This window comes from Chiloscyllium plagiosum, unplaced genomic scaffold, assembly GCF_037043375.1.
Source record: "Chiloscyllium plagiosum isolate Xiang-an unplaced genomic scaffold, Cpla_swu_hap1 HiC_scaffold_8, whole genome shotgun sequence".
Taxonomy (NCBI): Eukaryota; Metazoa; Chordata; class Chondrichthyes; order Orectolobiformes; family Hemiscylliidae; genus Chiloscyllium; species Chiloscyllium plagiosum.
Window position 1 is genome coordinate 14,000,471 of NW_028270146.1, and position 22,873 is coordinate 14,023,343.

Genomic DNA, 22,873 nt, shown 5'->3' on the forward strand with positions numbered 1-22,873 from the left:
CAGGTGAATTGGCCGTGCTAAATTGCCCGTAGTGTTAGGTGCATTAGTCAGGGGGGAATGGGTCTGGGTAGGTCGCTCTTTGGAGGATTGGTGTGGACTTGTTGGGCCGAAGGGCCTGTTTCCACACTGTAGGGAATCTAACTTATCTACACACAGGGTAGGAGGAGTGAAGAACTCTGTTCCACAAAAGGCAACATATTGGTTAAAGTAATTATTTTAAATCTGAGATTGATACATCTTTGTCTCACAAGAGTCTAGAAGAACACAGAGCCAAGTGAGGTGGTTGGAGTTAAGATGCCAATTAATTATTCCGTAATTGAATAATGTCACAGGTACAAGAGGCTGAATGAGCCGACTTCTGCTCCTGTCTCTGAGAGTCAAATTGGATGTGAGGACACTGTCAGAAGAACCTAGCTGATTTGTACAAATGATATTAGACACTACACAATTTATTCTGAATTAACCTCCAGTGTTAATCCTGATCTGACACTCCCCGACAGAAGGATAACAAGGGAGGTGTCTCATGATGGTGGAAATGGCAGCTAATGATCCTCTGGATGTGGATGCTGGTGGGATGGTGGGTGAGGACAAAGGGGACCCTACTGCTGTTGTGGGAAGGAATAGAGTGGGTGAGGGTGAAGTGCGCGAGATGGACTGGACCTGGCTGAGGGCCCTGTCAATTACAGTGCTGGGGAAGCCTCAGTTAAGGAAGAAGGTGGAGATTTCAGAGGCCCCTCTATCGAAGTTCTGACATAATCAGAACAGAGGTGATGGAGACAGAGGAACTGGGAGAATGGAATAGAGTCTTTACAGAAAACAGGGTGTGAGCATGTATAATCGAGGTGCCTGTAGGTGTTGGTAGTTTGTGATGGAGGTTGGTGGTGAGCCTTAGCCCAGAAATGGAAACAAGAGTCGAGGAAGGGATGGGAGGAGTCAGAGATGGACCAGGTGAAGGTGACAGCGGGGTGGAAATTAGAAACAAAATAGATAAACTTTTTCAATTCCCCCCTCTTCACTACCAAAGGTCCCAAGCGCAGCTTCCAGGGGAAGTAGAACTTTACTTGCACTCACTACTCACAACGTGATCTCCTCAACCCTGGGGCAACGAAGCATAATCTGGGTGACCCCTTTGCAGAAACTGATGTTCTGCCTGCAAAAATGACCCTGAGCTTATAGTTGGCTGCCGCTCCAACACAGCACCCTGTTTCCCGGCCATCTCAGTCTTGGGCTTGCTGCAGTGCTCCAGTGAACTTCAGTGCAAGCTGGAAGAACAGCACCTCATTTTCCGCTTGGGGACCCTGCAGCCTCCCAAACTCAATATCGAGTTTAACAATTGTAGGGCTTGAGACATCTTTCCCCATGCACCAGGCCTCGATATCACACAGGCTGCTAACCACACGCTACCTACTGTCAGTCTCCAATCGTCCCCATTAGCAGCTATTCATTCCGCAAGACAGACCTTTAACCACTCCTATCTCCGTCCAACTGTTTTCCTCTCTCTTTGGGCTCTACCTCCACTTCGCATTTACTCTCACCTCCAACCTTATCTTCTGCATTAAACAAAAACATCCTTTTCTTAGCTACCACCTGAGGGTCATTGAACAGGAACATTAACTATGATTTCTTTCCACAAATGTTTCCAGACCTGCTGAGATTTTCAAACAGTTTCTGTTTTTGTTTCGGATTTTCAGCATCTGCAGTTTTTTCAGTTCTTTTTTTGTCCTGCATTTCAATAGATTCTGTCCAACAGAGGGAAATTTGACAGACACTTCAATCATGCTTTCACAGAAACAAAACGTGCTGATGCAATTTAGATTATTATGAATGCACATTCATTCACTGCAGAAGGCTATTGGGGATTACAGTTTATTAATTCAATTGCCTGCTTCTGGTAATCTCATAAACAGAAGCAGAAAGTTCAAGGCATTTCTGAGCATCGACATATTTCAGGAAGTCTGGGCTGCATTGCCAATTTATCCGCACTCCCTGATTCTTTTCCCAGGGAGCTGTAACCATCTCCCCCCCCTCCCTGATCCTACCTGATAACTCCCTTGAGGAGTTATCAAATTTCCATCTGAAAATCATTTCCCAACTCGCTGCTGCCACCCTTTCATGGCCACTGCATCCAGGAACAAACCTGGTCATATCAAACCCCCTAAAACCTGCTCAAGGAAACACTCACACTAACATCTGTGGGCACCCAGGGATAGATCAGCTGCACGGTGGCTCAGTGGTTAGCACCGCTGCCTCACAGCGCCAGGGACCTGGGTTCAATTCTGCCTCGGGCGACTGTCTGTGTGGAGTTTGCACTTTCTCCCTGTGGCTGCATGGGTTTCCTCCGGGTGCTCTGGTTTCCTCCCACAGTCCGAAGATGTGCAGGTCAGGTGAATTGGCCATGCTGAATTTCCCTGTAGTGTGCAGGTGTGTGTAGGCTAGGTGGATTAGCCATGGTTCATGCAGGCTTATGGAGATAGGATGGGTGGGATACTCTTCGGAGGGATGGTGTGCACCTGATGGGCCAAATGGCCTGCTCCCACACTGTAGGGATTCTATAAAATGCTGGGAATCGTATACCACTGACTCCTACCATCCAAGACTAAATTGCTATTGGATTACCATACGAAAAGGAAGAACATGTCGGGGGGAATGGGTGAGTGGCACTTGGGTTGTTCAATCAGAGACCCACCACAGCCATGATGGGAGGAATGGCTCCCTTTTGTTGATACAACTATTCTGTGATCCTGTGAACAGATAAAAACTTAATCAAGCACCAGTTTTGTGCTCAAAAGGTAACTATATCCAATATAATTGGATATTGGAAATCTGCACAAGGGAAGCCTTTTGCAGAGCATTTCAGGGAACATCCCTGGGACACATGCACCAAACAGCCCCACCGCCTTGTGGCCAATTACATCAACTCCCTCTCCCACTCCATCAAGGACATGCAAGTCCTGGGCCTACTCCACCGCTAAATCCAAGCCACCCGCCAACTGGAGGAAGAACGCCTCGGGTTCCTCCAACCACACAGGATCAATGTGGATTTCACTAGTTTTCGAATCTCCCTTCCCCCACCTCATCCCAGATCCAACCCTCCAACTTGGCATCGCCCTCTTGAACTGTCCTACCTGTCCATCTTCCTTCCCACCCATCTCCTTTTCCCTCCCCAATGACCAATCTCAATCACCCCCGATCTACCTATCATATTCCTATTGAAGGGCGTATGCCCGAAACATCGCTTTCCCTGCTCCTCAGATGCTGCCTGACCTGTTGTGCTTTTCCAGCACCACACTCTCAATTCTGATCTCCAGCATCTGTAGTCCTCACTTTCTCTCACATGGTGAAGGACAGCCAATGACGGAAATGTGTTGCTGGAAAAGCACAGCAGGTCAGGCAGCATCTAGGGAACAGGAGAATCGACGTTTTGGGCATTAGCCCTTCTTCAGGAATGAGGAAAGTTGGTCCAGCAGGCTAAGATAAAAGATGCTCCCTATCTTTTATCTTAGCCTGCTGGACCAACTTTCCTCATTCCTGAAGAAGGGCTAATGCCCGAAACGTCGATTCTCCTGTTCCCTAGATGCTGCCTGACCTGCTGCGCTTTTCCAGCAACACATTTCCATCTCTGATCTCCAGCATCTGTAGACCTCACTTTCTCCTCGAAGGACAGCCAATCCCAAACATAGAGAAAGGAGGGAGAGAGGGAGAGTCAGAGAGACTGAGGAGAGAGAGAGAGAGACAGAGAGAGAGAAAGAGAGACAGACCAAGAGAGACACAGAGTCAGAGACAGAGAGGGAGATGGGGGGAGGGGGGGAGAGAGAGAGAGAGAGAGAGAGAGAGAGGGAGACAGACAGAGACAGAGAGAAAGTCTGAGAGAGAGAGAGACAGACAGACAGACCAAGAGAAACACAGAGCGAGAAACAGAGAAAGAGAGACAAAGACAGAGGCGGGGGGGCGCCAGTGAGAGAGAGAACGACAGCAGAGAGAGAAAGAGAAAGAGAGAGAGATGGGCAGCGAGAGAGAGAGAGAGAGAGAGCACGAGAAACAGTCAGAGTGAGAGGGAGAGAGGGACAGAAAGGGAGAGAGGGACAGAGAGGGAGGGGTGAATAGGATGAAAACAAAAAGGGCAGGTGGGCTTAAGAAAGGAAATGAAGGGATAGCAAGACCGAGAGGGTAAATGGAGAGATAAAGTGGATAAAGTAACAAATGGGCTGAGAGAGGAATATTAATACGGAGAAGGGAAATAGTCACACACAGCAGGAAGGAGCTGGCTGAGAGAAATCCTCCTATTAACAACTTGGAATTCAATTCCACAACTGGCAGCCCTTTATTCACAGCAAATGGATTACTCAAAGGTCAAGAGCATCACTTAACCTCCTTCCCACCACAATTATCCTTCCTCCCAACAGGGAAGGTGCTTTTCTCCCTCTGTCCCAACAGGAGCTTCTGAACTAAAACATAGCCTGTACTTTTAATTAGGCGTTACTCCATCATTCCAAAGAGACACAGCACTCAGCACTGTTCAGGAGCCATCACACATTCTGACATTCAATTTCTTTCCTGAAGAGAACTGGTGCTTATATTTTAAGTGGTCACTGATTTTTCAAGTGAGCTAACTGAATGTATACTGACTGTGGTGTAAGTTCTACCAAACAAATGCCCCAAAACTGGCTGCATGTTAAATTAATGGCCTTTGTAACAGATTCGCAGACCTTCAACAGTGCAGCCTTCAATCATCTAAGGAACAGAGAGTGTGATGACAAGGACCTCAAACCTGGCACTAAGACCATAGAGTACATGGCTGTAGTGTTACCTCCTTTCTGTTTGCATCAGATACAGACAATGTACAGGAGACACATCAAATACTCAGAGAAACATCACCAGCAATAGCTTCACAAAATTCTGCAAATCCTCTGGCAGGAACATTGCTCCAAAACTAGGGTCCATTCAACGAGCCACTGCTCACAGCATTGAGGAACTAGTTACAATCCGGACTCTGGTTATTGCGTACCCCGGATACTGTCAGTACCCTGGTTACTGTCAATCCCCTGGTTACTGTCAATCCCCTGGTTACTGTGCGTACAGCATTGAGGTACTAGTTACAATCTGGTTATTGCATACCCCTGTGACTGTTCCGTACTCTGGTTACTGTCCGAACCCTGTTCCCCGGTTGCTGTCAGTACCCTGGTTCCTGTCCGTACCCAGGTTACTGTCCGTACCCTGGTTCCTGTCTGTGCCTCGGTTCCTGTCTGTACCCTGGTTACTGTCAGTACTCTGGTTACTATCCCTACCCTGGTTCCTGTCTGTGCCTCGGTTACTGTCCGTACCCTGGTTACTGTCCGTACCCTGGTTCCTGTCCGTACCCTGGTTACTGTCCGTACCCTGGTTACTATTCCTATCCTGGTTCCTGTCTGTGCCCTGGTTACTGTCAGTACCCTGGTTATTGTCCGTACTTTGGTTCCTGTCCGTACCCTGGTTACTGTCCGTACCCTGGTTACTGTCCATATCCTGGTTACTGTCCATATCCTGGTTACTGTCTGTACCTTGGTTCCTGTCCATACCCTGGTTACTGTCTGTTCCCCAGTTACTGTCCCTACCCTGGTTACTGTCTGTGCCCTGGTTACTGTCAGTACTCTGGTTACTGTCCGTACCCTGGTTACTGTCCGTACCCAGGTTACTGTCTGTACCCTGGTTACAGTCTGTACCCTGGTTACTATCCGTACCCCGGTTACTGTCTGTGCCCCGGTTACTGTCCCTACCCTGGTTACTGTCTGTACCTTGGTTCCTGTCCATACCCTGGTTACTGTCTGTTCCCCAGTTACTGTCCCTACCCTGGTTACTGTCTGTGCCCTGGTTACTGTCCGTACCCTGGTTACTGTCTGTACCCTGGTTACTGTTCGTACCCTGGTTACAGCCTGTACCCTGGTTACTGTCCGTACCCTGGTTACTGTCTGTGCCCCGGTTACTGTCCCTACCCTGGTTACTGTCCGTGCCCTGGTTACTGTCAGTGCCCTCGTTACTGTCAGTACCCTGGTTACTGTCCGTACCCAAGTTACTGTTTGTACCCTGGTTACAGTCTGTACCCTGGTTACAGTCTGTACCCTGGTTACTATCCGTACCCCGGTTACTGTCTGTGCCCCGGTTACTGTCCCTACCCTGGTTACTGTCTGTACCTTGGTTCCTGTCCATACCCTGGTTACTGTCTGTTCCCCAGTTACTGTCCCTACCCTGGTTACTGTCCGTACCCTGGTTACTGTCTGTGCCCTGGTTACTGTCAGTACTCTGGTTACTGTCCGTACCCTGGTTACTGTCTGTACCCAGGTTACTGTTCGTACCCTGGTTACTGTCCGTACCCTGGTTACTGTCTGTGCCCCGGTTACTGTCCCTACCCTGGTTACTGTCTGTACCTTGGTTCCTGTCCATACCCTGGTTACTGTCTGTACCTTGGTTCCTGTACATACCCTGGTTACTGTCTGTACCTTGGTTCCTGTCCATACCCTGGTTACTGTCTGTTCCCCAGTTACTGTCCCTACCCTGGTTACTGTCTGTACCTTGGTTACTGTCTGTGCCCCGGTTACTGTCAATACTCTGGTTACTGTCAGCACCCCGGTGACTGTCCGTACTCCGGTTACTGTCAGTGCCCTGGTTACAGTCAGTACGCTAGTTACTGTCAGTACTCTACATCTGTCTGTAAATTCCTTGTGTCTTCTTCACAACATACTTTCTATTTTGGTGTCATCTGCAAATTTAGAGACCATGCCTTCACTCTCCTTATCTAAGTTATTGACATAAATTGTAAGAAGTTGAGCTCCCAACACACAACCCTGCCAGACCTATCACATTGTGCCAATCAGAAAGATCCATTTACATATACTCTCAGTTTTCCATTAGCCAGCCAATCTTCTATCCTAGTTGCGTTATGTCTACCTATAGCATATAGACTGCAGCAATTTTGAGAAGGCAGTTCACCACCATCTTCTCAAGGGCAACTAGGGACAGGAGACAAATGCTGACCCAGCCAATGGCACCCACATCCCTGAGTGAATAAAAATGAAGCTAAGATGTTACCCTCTAAACCGAATTTTTACCTTCTGCAATAACCTTTGATTGACACCTTAAATTCAAACATATTACATCAATAAACTCCTCTTTATCCACAGTGCATGTTAACTGTACAAAAAACTCCAATAAATTGGTTAAACATGATTCCCCTTTCACAAAACCAGACTGATACTTCTCGATTGCCTTGCGTTTCTCTGAGGATGCAGCTATAGTCTCTTTAATGATCATTCTAATGTCTCTCTCAGACAGATATAAAGCTAACGGGCCTATAGTTTCCTGACAGACCTGCTCAGCACCTCCGCCATTCACAATGCTCATTTCAGGTTTCCCGTATCTATAGTATTTCCCACTTATTATAATTTCCTGTAAGATAATCCCTCTTTATTATAGTTTCTTGTTAACGTTACTTTCCAGTCTGATGGAAGCTACTCAGAATCTAGCATATTTTGGAAATTAACACCAATGTATCTACTAGCTCATTAACCACCTCTCTGTAAGACCCCAAGGGTGAAGTCCATCTGAACCCAGAGACTTATCAACCCTGCAGACCAGCAGTCTGCTTAGAACCACTTCCCTCATGATTGTAATTGCACTCAATCACAGTGTGGGAGTAGGCCATTCAGCCTATCGAGTCTACTTTGACCCTTGGAAGAGCATGTCACCCAGACCCTCCCTATCCCTGTACTTCCCTATGGCTATTCCACCTAACCTGCACATTTCTGGACTATGGGAGGAAACCAAAACACCCAGAGGAAACCCACGCAGACACAGGAAGAATGTACAAACTCCATACAGACAGTTGCCCAAGGCTGGAATCGAACCTGAGTCCCTGGCACTGTGAGGCAGCAGTGCTAACCACTGAGCCACTGTAACACCCGTCCATGCCTTACAATTCCTGGTTTACAGCTATTGCTGGAATATTCTTTGTATCCTTTACAGTGAAGATAAGCAAATTACATGTTCAGTTCATCTCCCACTTCATGGGGTTTCCAACTGTAGGAACACACCATTGCAACTGCAGTGCATAGCAACTGCAGAAGACAACAAGCCCCAAATAGGAGAGGTGATCATGCAGTGGTAATGTCACTGGGTTAGTATGGCAGAATCCCAGGCTAACGTTCTGAGGACAAGGGTTCAAACCCCACCGCGCAGATGGTGAAATCTGAAGTCAACTAAAAACAAATCTTGAAATTAATAGTTAGACAAATGGCGTGATCACTGTTGATGGTCAAAATAAAAACACATCTGGTTCACTAATGCACCATGGGGAAGGAAATGGGCGGCAAGGTGGCACAGTGGTTAGCACTGCTGCCTCACAGTTCCAGAGACCCGGGTTCAATTCCCGCCTCAGGCAACTGACTGTGTGGAGTTTGCACATTCTCCCCGTGTCTGCGTGGGTTTCCTCCAGGAGCTCCGGTTTCCTCCCACAGTCCAAAAACGTGCATGTTAGGTGAATGGCCATGCTAAACTGCCCATAGTGTTAGGTGAAGGGGTAAATGTAGGGGAATGGGTCTGGGTGGGTTACTCTTTGGAGTGTCGGTGTGGACTTGTTAGGCCGAAGGGCCTGTTTCCACACTGTAAGTAATCTAATCTAAAACAAAAATCTGCCATCCTTACTTGGTCTGGCCTACGTGTTAGTCACAGTAAAGTGGTTATTCTTAATAAATTTTGGATGGTTATTGGGATTGTAATGGTGTGTAGGGAAATGGGAAAGGTAGAGATTGACACGAGAGAATAAGACTAGTGCAGTCACGACGGGCTGAATGTCCTCCTTCTGCACTGCAACAATTCAGTGATTCTGGCCGAGCCAGCAACGCCCACATCCCACAAGCAAATAAAACACAAGCATTAGGGCCCTCTCACTTTTATATTTCCTTTGGAAATCGATTTCTTGGGCAGTGTCACACTCCTTCAAACCTGCAGACTATGACCTGGAGTGGGACTTGAATCCCCAATATTCCGACTTCCAGGTAAGAGAGCGACAAGCTGAATCAAGGCTGGCCAAGGCAGGATACTCGTCCTGGGATTGAAAGGGTGCCTCAGGACAAGAGGAATTCTGGATAAAGGGAATGGATTAGCAAAAGAAATCACATAGGCAGAGCTAGAAAACAGATTACCTCTTGCATTACAATAACGCACAGCCAAATATTTATAAATGAGATTTAAATTACCTTTGATTTCAAGCTACAATAAATCTCCATAGCATTTAACGTCACAATTTTAGTTATGCTCCCAGAGATCGGGCTGTCAGCTCAACAGTACACTCACTGATTGATGACTGTGATGGAGATTGACTCTCACAGAACATGAAATGAGTAAGAGAGTTAATGTGTTGAGCTCCCTGTTCAGCTATCCTGCTTGGCAACCTCATTTCACTTTCCATCGCTTCAAGCACTTGCTTGAATAGTGAGGACAGCCCAATTCATTAGATCTGCATTGAGAATCAGCATTTTAATACCTACCAGATCGGAGTCAGTGGCAGGGCACACCATTCATTATAGCGAGCAGCCAGAAATGGACAGAGATTTAAAGCAGTCCTGAGGAGCCCAGGGAAACCAACTGCTGACTCTGCCCTGCCAACATCTGGGTACCAAACTAAGGCTTCTGCTTTGACAGTCAAAGAGATGTACAGCATGGAAACAGACCCTTTGGTCGAATTCGTCCATGCCGACCAGATATCCCAACCCAATCTAGTCCCACCTGCCAGCACCTGGCCCATCTCCCTCCAAAGCCTTTTTTTTTAGATTAGATTAGATTAGAAAAGTCCACACCGACCCGCCGAAGCGCAACCCACCCATACCCCTACATGTACCCCTTTTTACCTAGCACTACGGGCAATTTAGCGTGGCCAATTCACCTGACCTGCACATCTTTGGACTGTGGGAGGAAACCGGAGCACCCGGAGGAAACCCACGCAGACACGGGGAGAATGTGCAAACTCCACACAGTCAGTCACCTGAGTCGGGAATTGAACCCAGGTCTCTGGCGCTGTGAGGCAGCAGTGCTAACCACTGTGCCACTGTGCCGCCTTCCTATTCATATACCCATCCAAGTGCCTCTTAAATGTTGCAATTGTACCAGCCTCCACCACTTCCTCTGGCAGCTCATTCCATACACGTACCATGTGTTTCTCACACGGACAGCCTTTTACTGTTAGAAAGATCTAAAATCAGACTCACAGCAATGAGTGGTGCAGCTCAGCACCAACACACTCATTTGAAACCTGATTACCACCGAGCAAGTGGATGTAAGTGTTCCCACAACATTACTTCAGGAAAAAAGCAGGTGGTTCTCCCCGTTATCCTGGCCAACATTTATCCTTCAAACAACACCACAACCTTATTTGTTTATTTGACAAATGCAAATTATTAAAACTAAGTGATTGTCTCCTCATTTGCTGAGATGGAATCTTAGAGTCACACCGCACGGAAACACCTCCTTTGGTTCAGCCCATTCATGCTGATCAGGCTTCCCAAACTAAGCTAGTCTCATCTGCCTGTGTTTGACCCACATCCCGCTAAACATTTCCTATTCATGCGCCTTGTGGTTAGCCAGTCATTAAGTCAGTGCTCCTCAGCAATGTGTAGCATTGTGCCTCTCCACACGTGTACAAAGGATTCATACTGAGAGAGGGAGAGAAAGAGAAAGAGAGAGAGAGAAAGAGAGAGAGGTGGGGGAGAGAGAGGGGGGGAGAGAGAGCGAGAGAGAGAGAGACACAGAGACAGAGACAGAGACAGTCAGAAAAAGAGAGAGACAGACAGAAAAAGAGAGAGTCAGAGAGAGAGAGAGAGAGAGAGAGAGAGGTTGAGAAAAACCTGTCCAGCGAGGACCACTCTTGCCATGTTTCTCACAAGGAACTTGTGAATGCTTTCCTGTGTTACCCATATCTCGGTCTGAAGGATTTCTGATGGTGGAACCAGCTCAGGAAGGCTGCTCTGGATGGGTCATCAAGATGGAGGGGAGAGCAGCAGATAGGTTTAACAGGCCATCATGAGTAAGTAAGTAAGTAAGGAGCAGCACAGATGGTTTCAGGTAACCTCTGGGTCTGTCAATCAGTGGATATGTGGGTCTGGGTGGGTGGTCAAAGATTATTTGCCTTGTCACCCCCACTCACTCTCAGTCAGTCCCTAAGCAGCAGATTGAATTCCAAGAGAAACATTCAAGACTCTGAAAGAGTTTCCTCGTGGGATCCTAACCCCACCCAAGAACCACCAGCCTCAACGTCAAGAAACCAACATCACTTAAAATGGTTCATCATCTAACCTACTGCTCTCTGAAGGACTTCAAAATGGCTGCCACAGTCCCTAACTATCAACAATGACTGCACACAGATAGCGCTTTGCTGCTTTAATGCACTTTTAGGGACCACGAGGTTGTGCAAGGGCCTACAGAAATGCAAATTCATTCTCCGTTTTTGGCTTCAGAAGACCAAATTATAAAAGAACAGGGAAACATGCTCATCAATCTTGAAGGTAGGCAAGGATATCCCTCAGTGAGCTGTATAAATACATGACACAGAATCAACGAATCTAGAACAATCACTTAATATTCAACAGCAACATGAGGATAAAGAATAACAAATTCAGGTAAGTAGAAGATAGAATTCATAATGGAACAGTGTGTCACCATAAGGAATGGGCTTTCAGATAGAGTAGTGAAGGTACACACTATGAGACAATAATAAATTTATACAGTACTTTTAATGTGGTGATATATTCCAAGACTCTTTGCGGGACCATTATCAAACAGAATTTGATATGAGCCACATAAGGAGATTATCAGGTAAGTGAAAGACTTTTAAGGGATTGGAGGAAATTACTGCAGAAGCTGGAATCTGTGCTGAAAACAAAACATGCTGGAGGTCACAGTATGTCAGGCAGCATCCATGGAGAGAGAGCAAGCTAACTAGTTTCAAATCTAGATGACCCTTCACCACAGATGATGGGAAGGGGTGTCTTCAAGGAGTAAATTTCAAATCTTAAAGGTCTTGGCAGCTGAGTGTCGACAACGGAATGATGGGAGTCATGGGCACACAAGATGCCTGAGCTAGAGGTGGGCAGAGATTGTAGAAGATTGGAGGACTGAAGGAAGTTTCAGGGATAAAGGGGGAGGCAAAACCATGGAAAGATTTGAAAGCATGGAAGAGAATCTTAAAATCGAGGTCTCTTCAACAGGAACCAATGTCGGTCAGTGAAACAGCGATGATAGGTGTGAGATACAATAGAGTTTTGAAAGAGATCAATCTATTGTGGTTTTGGGGAAGGGGAACAGGGCAGAGGAAGGGGGTGGTGTTTGGGCTATTGTAAGGATTTCCTGGATGGATGGAGCTAAGCTGGTCAACTGCATTGATCTTGTTACTGATAAGATTGTAATGACTGATGTACCGGTCTGTGTGAAGCCAAACTACAGCATGAAATCAGTAACAATATTCCCTACTGATCAAGATGAAAGATCCCTGGCTCCCGCCCATTCCCAGTTACAGTCAGAGTGACATAGAGTTGTACAGCACGGAAACAATCCCTCGGTCCAAATCATCCATACCAACCAGATATCCGAAATAATTCAAGTCCCATTTGCCAGCACTTGGCCCACATCCCCCTAAATCCTTCCTATTCATATACTCATCTAGAAGCCTTTTAAGTTTTGTAACTGTACCAGCCTCCATCAATTTCTGTGGCATGCACCACCCTCTGTGTGAAAATGTTGGCCCTTAGGTCTCTTTTATATATTTCCTCTCTCACTGTAAACCTATGCCCCATAGTTGTGGACCCCCCCCCACCCCAGGGAAAAGACTTTGTCTATTTACCTTATCCACGCCCCTCATGATTTTATAAACTTCTATGAGTCACCCCTCAGCCTCTGATGTTCCAGGGAAGATAGCCCCAGCCTATTCAGCCTCTCCCTTTAGCTCAAATCCTCCAACCCTGGCAACATCCTTGTAAAACCTTTCCGAACCCTTTCAAGTTTCACAGCATCCTTCCTATAGCAGGAAGACCAAAATTGCACACAGTATTCCAAAAGTGGCCTAACCAATGTCCTGTACAACTGCAACATTACTTCCCAACTCCTGTACTCAATGCATACCAAACTCCTCTTTCGCTATCCTATCGACCTGCAACTACACTTTCAAGGAGCTATGAACCTGCACTGCAAGGTGTCTTTGTTCAACAACACTCCCCAGGACATTACCATTAAGTATATAAGTCCTACCCTGATTTGCCTTTCCAAAATGCAGAACCTTGCATTTATCTAAATTAAACTCCATCTGCCACTCCTCAGCCCATTGGCACATCTGATCAAGGCTCATTATACTCTCATTATAACCTCCTTTGTTGTCCACTACACCTCCAATTTTGGTGTCATCTGCAAACTTACTAATCATACTTCCTAGATTCACATCCAAATCATTTATATAAATGACGAAAAGTATGGACCCAACACCTTGTGACACTGCACTGGTCACAGGCCTCCAGTCTGAAAAACAACCCTCCACCACCACCCTCTGTTTTCTACCTTCCAGACAGTCCTGTATCCCTTGTTCTCCCTGTATTCCATGAGATCTAACATTGCTAACCAGTCTACATGAGGAATCTTGTTGAATGCCTTATTGAAGTCCATATAGATCACGTCCATCTTTCAGCCTTCATTAATCTTCTTCATTACTTGTAGCCAACTGGAAACAAGATCTTTTCCACAAAACCTTACAACTGCAAAGAGTTTCACAAAATGGGTTTCTCAAAATACACAAGAGGCTTTTGTGAGCCCAGTGTGTATTGAAGGGGCAGCATTGTCTTTAGTGCTACTTTTTCTGTTGAGTTAGTGAACGATTATAATAAGTTTTGATCAGTTTTTGAGCTTTGAATTAGAATTCTCTGCCATATCTCTGTTTCTTTGATACAGCAAATGAAATCAGCTTCAGACAATCAGAAGCAGCTGCAGTTTTCGGAGCCTGTGACCTGCAATCTAAGAAATGGAACATTTTCTACAACATGTCAATGGTGCTGAGTGAGAGTTAGTAATAACAGCAAGTACTCACGACCTAATCAACACTTGGAAATTTCAAAACAACTGAAGGAACGAGACTTATCTCTCCCTCTGTCATACATGCCACACAACACAGCCCACACAACCTTCTCATTAACCCTCTGCTGGACTTTTTTTTTTACAATGCTGTGGCTTGAAAGATCATATTGGTGGTCATTATGGGTGATGCAGGCTATTCAGCCCCTCAAGCTTGTCCACGGTCATGAACACAGCCCAGTCCATCACCTAAACCCGCCTTCCATCCACTGACTCCATCTACATTTCCTGCTGCCTCAGGAAACGACCAACATAATCCTCCCACTCTCTTTATACTCTCTTTCACCGGGCACACAAAATATAAATTTGAATACACATATGAACAGATTCGAGAACAGCTTCTTCCCCGCTGTCACCAGACTTTTGAACTGACTTCTCAAATAGAGATGTCATAGAGATGTGTTCATTCTGATCTCTCTCTCTGCACATTCCCTGCTACTGTAACACTCTGCACTCTGTTCTGTTACCCTGAAACCCTTGAGAAAGTACGATCAGCCTGTACAGCATGCAAAACAACAGTTTTCACTGTATCTCTGTGCATTTAACAATAAATCAAACTCAAACTCAATTAGATCATGGCTGATATCTACTTTGACTCTCAGAAGTACAGAAGGAAGCTATATTGACTATCATGCTCACCCTCCATCGACTTGCCATGGGTCTGCGCCCAGGAATACCCTTGCACAATTAAAACCTACTAATCTGAGTTTTGAAATTTTCAACTGGACCCTCCACCATCCTCCAGCCTATCAGGGTAGGGTTCTAAATTTCCGTTAACTTTTCTCTGAAGAGGTTCTCTCTGAGATTACCTTAGCATAGCCTAACTCATGTTTTAAAATAAAGCCTCCTTTGCTCTGGTTTACCTGCTCCCTTCCCCTTCTGGAGACAGCAGTTGCTCTCTACTGATTATTTATAATTCTTTTAATCATCTTAATTAGATCACCCCTTAAATCTTCCATACCCACAGGAGCATAAGTTGACTTGATGTGAGCTGTACTCATAAAGTAAAGTGCTGTGTAAACATAGAAATGTAACAATTCAAGAAAGAATGGACAAAAAGTGCTGGGCTCAGTGGTGGCGCCCACAACAATGAATGATAAAAAAATCAAAGTGAGTCACACGCTGGTCAGACCAATAGTCCCACAGTGTTAAGGTATAGCAGGCAAGAGAGTGGAGTTGACAGCACAGTCAGATCAGAGTTGCTCTTCTGGAATAACAGAGCAGGGCTGAATGGCCCACTCTGGCCTCTACTTCTTGCAGTCTTTCCTGAAGGGCGTGTACAGAAACAGGCCATTCGGCCCAAAGCTCCACGCTGATATTTATGCTCCACAAGAGCTGTTCCCACTCTCTAATTTTTCTCAGACCACCAGCATGACCTCCTATTCCATTTTTCCTCTTGTGTTTAGTCTGATTCCCCTTATATACATCCAAATGATTCACATCAATCATTCCTTGTGCCAGTGATCTCAATCTCGAGGTAGACACACTCCTTTGCATTTATTAGTGATTATATCTGTGTGTCTTGGCTGACACTGGACTAAGGTCCTACAATCCCTCACGATCAGCACTATGGGTGTTCCGACATGAAACGGACTGCAGAAGTTCTAGAAGGCAGCTCAGCACCAACTTCTGAAGGGCAATTAGTGATAGCCCTCATTTATAGATTTCCACAAAGATGGAAAATCCCTTCAGCATGCCTATACTTTCTAACCTTTTCATAATTTTAAATGCCTTCATCAGGCTCAGCCTTCTCTCTTCTGGAGAAATGATTTTTAAGCTTCTTCAATCTTTCTGGTGTGGTTAGTTATCTCACATACACCTGCAACGAATTAAAGGCAGCATTTGGTTCCAAGAACAGCCAGTCGATGAGCCATCAGTCACATCACAAGTAGTTGGGGTCAGCTCAGTTGGCTGGACGGCTGATTTGTGATATACACTGATGCTGAGAGCAGGGGTTCAATCCCCGCACCATCTGAGGTAACCACGAAGGACTCTCCTTCCCAACCTTTCTCCTCACCTGAGGCATGGTGACCCTCAGACATCTCCCTCTCATGAGAGAGCAGTCCTCTGGGTCTATGGTGACGTTACCTTTATTGCATTCATTGATTGTACTCAGCAACTCAGATAATGACCCCTCACTTCCATCGAGAAGACCCAATAAGCAAGCGGGTTATAGTGGAAGACAAAGCCAGGCAAACACAGGAACACATTCTCAATAACTCAACAATCGTGGACAAAGACAGCAACTGGCAAGGAGCACGTGGAATGAAGCAGGTAGCCTGGAGTGTGATTGCACATTTGGAGGCATGGCTCAGTTGGGAGCACTCTTGTCTCTGAGTCACTAAAGTGTGGGCTCGAGACCCACGCTAAGATGTGAACCGAGGCTGACCCTTCCACACCGTTGGAGGTCAGAAGTCACACGACACCAGGTTATAGTCCAACAGGTTTATTAGAAATCACAAGCTTTCGGAGCATAGCCCCGTTGTCAGGTGCACTGCCTGTGACTTCTGACCCTGTCCATCCCAGTCCAACTCCGGCACCTCCACGTCACTGTTGGAGCTGTCATCCTTCAGCAGGCGTTAGACTGCACTGTCCCATCTTTGGGGAGAAAGTGAGGTCTGCAGATGCTGGAGATCAGAGCTGAAAATGTGTTGCTGGAAAAGCGCAGCAGGTCAGGCAGCATCCAGGGAACAGGAGAATCAACATTTCGGGCATAAGCCCTTCTTCCTGAAGAAGGGCTTATGCCCGAAACGTCGATTCTCCTGTTCCCTGGATGCTGCCTGACCTGCTGCGCTTTTCCAGCAACACATTTTCTGCACTGTCCCATCTGCCTGCTCAGGTGGAGGTAAAGGATCTCGCTTGAGAAAAAGCTGGGAGTTCTCCCACATTCCACAGAAGAGACAAAATTGGCCTCGAAACATTAACTCTGCATCTCCCTCCACACCTGCTGAGTTTCTCCAGCAATTTCTGTTTTTATTTCAGATTTCCAGGATCTGCAGGTTTTTCTAATCTGGCCCCTTCCCATTGCGAGGCGAGAATACTATCAAAATACTATAATACACGCAAAACAAAACCTTTCACTGTACTTAGGTACACGTGACCAACAGAAACACTGCTCCACCAGAGCAGCAATAACGGGGACTGGAAACCCCACTCACCTCGTGACAACAAACCACGCAAGCTCTCCGAAGTCCGGGGAAGCCCTCATGTACGTTTTGATGTGTGGTATGGCACGGCTTCGACCTGTGACCTCGGCAGACCATCGACTGTGTGGGGGAGACGCACAATAGTTAGATCAGTCAGCCCACTGTCCACCCAGCCATCCGAATACAAACCCACACAGAGCCACAGACCCCGGCCCACCACAGACACTCAATAAGAATTAGAGGAACTGACAGCACAGGAGCAGACCATCCAGCCCATCAGAACTTGTCATGAGACCATCACAAAAGCCAACCTCCCATCCATGGACTCCAACTACACTTCCCATTGATGTGGAAAGGCTACCAATATCGTCAAAAACCCCTTCCACCCCGATAATGCTCTCTTCTAATTTCTTCCATCAGGCAGAAGATACAGAAGCTTAAACACACATACCAGCAGGTTCACGAACAGCTGCTTCCCTGCTGTTATTAGACTGCTGAATGGACCTCTCAAATTTCAAATCTAATGTTGAGTTTGCTTTGTGCACCTGTGCAGCTGTAATCCTGTATGCCTCATCCAAAGATGTGCAGGTTAGGTGAATTGGCCAAACTAAATTGCCCGTAGTGTTAGGTGTGTTGGTCAGTGTGGGGGGATGGATCTGGGTGTGTTATTTTTCGGACCTGTTGGGCCGAATGGCCTGTTTCCACACTGTAGAAATTTTATGACTTCTTGCTCTGTTCAATCACCCTATAATCTGTATGTCCTTGTTGCTATGATCTGTCTGTACTGCACACAAAACAAAACTTTTCACTATACTTAGGTACATTTGACAACAATAAATCAAATCAGACCAATAAAACTGAAGCAACTGGTAGGCAATAGGAAGCATTCTGTAAAACAGCCTTCACCACCTCCTCCACCTCCATACCCCTTCCCAAAGGGTAGTGACCGCTCCCTCCTGCCTCTGTTATTCAATATCATCCACCTGATCATCCTTCCAACGAAGAGCTTCAGAAGACGGTGTCCAATAAGAGGTTATAATGGACAAGAATGCAACTTGACATCATTGTTTTATGGATGTCCACCTGCAAGAAATGGCTCTGGCTCCTGGCAAAGGACACTTATGTTTTGTGCCCGAGACAGTGAACTCATTAGTACTGTTGACACCCTCGATCAAACAGTGAGTCAGAACTTGTCAAAGATGCCGTCTGCTCATGTCCCCAAACTCTCTGTTTGATTTGACATTACTAAAGATGGATTGGAGTGTGGCACTGACCCATATTAAATTTATAACTCTACTTCTGACAAGTCAATAAAACAATTACCTTTCCATTAACTCTGCAGCTGGGTGAAGATTTACCAGGCTGAGACCAGGCGACTTTTCATTTTATTGCTCTGCTCTCTCCCAGCTAATGATCATATTCCTGGGATTGCTTGTTTCCTAGTCCCAGGTGGAGCTGTGAGTGGCTGTGACTGACTGGGCCATGTAACGCAAGATGGCTAGCTTACGCTGGGGCCTAGGACAGTGGAGGGTTCATCAGGACTTTAATAACCGGGTCTCACTGTGCACAAGTCAGGGCTTGAGGGGGTGTGGATGTTGACAGGGGGTTGTGAGGGGTGGTGTAGGGCTGCTGTGCCCATAGTGGGGACCAGGGACCACTGTGCCACAGTCAGGGTGATATGCATGCACATGGTTTCTGCTGACCTGCTTATTTGCACTGATTGTATTAAGAACTTGGGTGTGAGAGGCAGAGGTCACCACAGTTGGAAGAGCTACAATCTAGGATGAAACAAGAGCAAAATGGGCAATCCTCTACTCCTATGATACCAAGCCAGGGTGTGAAATTATAAGCTTGCATTTGTAGAGTGCAATGAAGCTGCTGGTAGCACATACTCACCTGCAAATAGAAGGTTGAGAGTTCAAGTCTCACTCTGAGGCAAATATTAAAGCTGACGCAAGGAAGCACTGAAGGAGCACTGCACAGTCAGAGGTACTGTATTTTGGAGGAGATTGTAATCCAAGGATCTTTCTGCCTGCAAGATGATGGGGATGAAAGTTGAAAGGACCTGGGTGTCCTTGTGCACCAGTCACTGAGGTGCAGCAGGTGGTAAAGAAGGCAAATGGTATCTAATAGTTGGTAATGAACCAGACCAGGTGTTTGATTTAGTTGTAGGTGAGCACTTTAGAGAGAGTGACTATAATTTGGTGAAGTTTAGTTTAGCGATGGAAAGGGATAGGTACATGCCACAGGTCAAGGGTTAACGATGGGGCAAGGGCAATTATAATGCAATTAGGCAAGACGTAGGAGGCATGGAATGGAGTAGCAAAATGCAGATGATGGGGACAATCAAAATGTGGAGCTGGTTTAAGAAACAGATATTGCATGTCCTTGATAGGTATGTCCCTGTCAGGCAGGGAGGAAGTGATAAGGTAAGGGAACCGTGGTTTACTAAAGAAATTGTATCTCTTGTTAAGTGGAAGCAGGAAGCTTATGTGATGTTGAGACAAGGTGGTTCAGATGTGGCGATGGAGAGTTACAGATTAGCGAGGAAGGATTTAAGGAGAGAGTTAAGAGGAGCAAAGAGAGGACATGAGCAGTTTTTAGCTGGTCGAATAAAGGAGAACCCTAAAGCTTTCTATAGGTATGTGAGGAATAAAAGGATGACAAGGGTAGGAATAGAGCTAGGATCTGGATTAGTGGTGCTGGAAGAGCACAGCAATTCAGGCAGCATCCAACGAGCAGCGAAATCAATGTTTCGGGCAAAAGCCCTTCATCAGGAATAAAGGCAGAGAGCCTAAAGCGTGGAGAGATAAGCTAGGGGAGGGTGGGGGTGGGGAGAGAGTAGCATAGAGTACAATGGGTGAGTGGGGGAGGGGATGAAGGTGATAGGTCAGGGAGGAGAGGGTGGAGTGGATAGGTGGAAAAGGAGCTAGGCAGGTCGGACAAGTCCGGACAAGTCATGGGGACAGTGCTGAGCTGGAAGTTTGAAACTAGGATGAGGTGGGGGAAGGGGAAATGAGGAAGCTGTTGAAGTCCACATTGATGCCCTGGGTTGAAGTGTTCCGAGGCGGAAGATGAGGCGTTCTTCCTCCAGGCATCTAGTGGTGAGGGAGCAGCGGTGAAGGAGGCCCAGGACCTCCATGTCCTTGGCAGAGTGGGAGGGGGAGTTGAAATGTTGGGCCACGGGGCGGTTTGGTTGATTGGTGCGGGTGTCTCGGAGATGTTCCCTAAAGCGCTCTGCTAGTCAAAGACAGAAGTGGGAAGTTGTGTGTGGACCCTGTGGAGATTGGAGAGATGCAAAATGAACATTTCTCATCGGTTTTCACTCAGGAAAAGGAGAATATTGTAGAGGAGAAGAATGAGATACGAGCTATTAGACTAGAAAAGATCGTGGTTAGTAAGAGGAGGTGTTATCAATTCTAGAAGGTGTGAAATTAGATAAGCCCCCCTGGGCCGGATGGGATTTATCTGAGGATTCTCCGGGAAGTTAGGGAGGAGATGGTGAAGCCTTTGGCCTTGTTCTTTGATCTTTGAGTCGTCATTGCCTACGGGGGGTTTAGCTGCAGAGGACTGCAGGTTTTGCAAATGTTGGGTCCTTGTTCAAGAAGGGCAGCAGAGATGACCCAGGTAATTACTGACCAGTGAGCCTTATGTCTATTGTAGGAAAAGTTTTGGAAAGGATTATAAGAGATAGGATTTATAATCATCTAGCAAGCAACAATTTGATTGCAGAGAGTCAACATGGTTTTGTCAAGGGCAGGTCGTGTCTCACAAACTTCAGTGAGTTTTTTGAAAAGGTGACCAAGCATGTGAATGAGGGTAGAACAGTTGACATGGTGTACATGGACTTCAGTAAAACTTTGATAAGATTCCACATGGTAGGCTTTAGGAGAAAATGCAGAGGCATGGAATTGAGGGTGATTTAGCAGTTTGGATTAGAAACTGGCTTTCTGTAAGAATGCAGCGAGTGGTGGTTGATGGAAAATATTCAGTCTGGAGTCCGGTTACTAGTATGTGCCACAAGGATCTGATTTGGGACCACTGCTGTTTGTCATTTTTATAAATGACTGAAAAGCAGGCATAGGTGGATGGTTTAGTAAGTTTGCAGATGACACTAAAGTCTGTGGAATGGTGGACAGTGTGGAAGAATGTTACAGGTTGCAGGGGGACTTGGATAAACTGCAGAATTGGGCTGAGAGGTGGCAAATGGAATTCAATGCAGATAAATGTGAGGTGATTCACTTTGGGAAGAATAACAGGAAGGCAGAGTACTGGGTCAATGGAAAGATTCTTGGTAGTGTGGATGTGCAGAGGGATCTTGGTGTCCATGCACAAACATTCCTGAAAGTTGCCACCCAGGTTGATAGTGCTGTTAAGGCGGCATACGGTGTGTTAGGTTTTATTGGTAGAGGGACTGAGTCCCGGAGCCATGATGTCATGCTGCAACTGTACAAAACGCTAGTGCAGCCTCACTTAGAATATTGTGTACAGTTCTGGTCGCCCCATTACAGGGAGAATGTGGAAGCATTGGAAAAGGTGCAGAGGAAATTTACCAGGATGTTGCCTGGTCCTATGCGAAGGTCTTATGAGGAAAGGCTGAGGGATTTTGGTTTGCTCTCATCAGACAGAAGAAGGCTAAAAGGAATTTGATACAATTGAGGGGTGATAGATTTAAGACGGATGTCAGAGGCAGGTTCTTTACGCAGAGAGTGGTAAGAGCGTGGAATGCCCTACCGCTAATATAGTTAACGCAGCCATATTGGGGAGATTTAAACAATCCTTGGATAAGCATATGGAATGATGATGGGATAGTGTAGGGTGATGGGCTTAGATTAGTTCACAGGTCAGCGCAATATTGAGGGCCGAAGGGCCTGTCCTGTACTGTATTGTTCTATGTTCAATGTATTGTGGCCTTCATTGCAAGAGGTTTTGAGTACAGGAACAGGGATGTGTTGATGCAGTTATACTGGGCCTTGGTGAAGCCACACCTAGAATATTGTACACAGTCTTGGTCTCCTTTTCAGAGGAAGGATGCTCTTGCTCTCGGGGGAGTGTAGCAAAGGTTTACCGGGAACGGCGGACTGACGTATGAGGAGGGATTGACTAGGTTAGGATTGTTTCCACTGGAGTTCAGACGAATGAAGGGGAGGGGTCTCATAGAGACTTATAAAATTATCACAGGACTAGACAGGGTAGATGCAGGGAGGATGGTGGGCGTGTCCTGAACCAGGGGTCACAGTCTGAGGATTCAGGGTAGACCATTTAGGAGGGAGATGGGGTGACAATTCTTCACAGTGGTGAGCCTGTGGAATTCAGTACCACAGGACATAGTCAATGCCAAAACATTGAATGTATTCAAGATACAGCTAGATATAGTACTTGAGGTGAATGGGATCAAAGGTTATGAGGTGAAAGCAGGATTAGGCCACTGAATTGAACGATCAGCCTTGAATGTGATAAATGGTGGTGCAGGCTTGAATGGGTCGAATGGCCTCCTCCTGCTCCCTTCTTCTGTGTTTCTATGTATTTGAAAGAGTACTGACCTCCAAGATAGTGATCAATGTTTATCCCTCAAACAAACATGCAAAAGG

The 22,873-nt window shown here is 46.3% G+C and overlaps 1 protein-coding gene and 1 pseudogene across 6 annotated transcripts in view; both read right to left on the reverse strand.

The window, feature by feature from the left end:
* tdp1 (tyrosyl-DNA phosphodiesterase 1) overlaps positions 1 to 22,873 on the reverse strand; it is a 133,868-nt gene that overhangs the window by 37,951 nt on the left and 73,044 nt on the right. For 4 of the 6 annotated variants that reach the window (XR_015757828.1, XM_043696957.2, XM_043696958.2 and 1 more), the window contains exon 13: positions 17,295 to 17,402. Coding sequence is in view for 3 of the 6 variants with exons in the window: in XM_043696957.2 (XP_043552892.2) it covers positions 17,295 to 17,402 (108 nt within the window). In the remaining 3 variants the exon portion in view is untranslated. Of the gene's footprint in view, positions 1 to 8,919; positions 9,113 to 17,294; positions 17,403 to 22,873 lie in introns of all 6 variants that reach the window. The other 2 variants (XR_015757826.1, XR_015757827.1) reach the window with 1 other exon arrangement.
* Positions 5,140 to 7,284, reverse strand: LOC148149344 (uncharacterized; annotated as a pseudogene).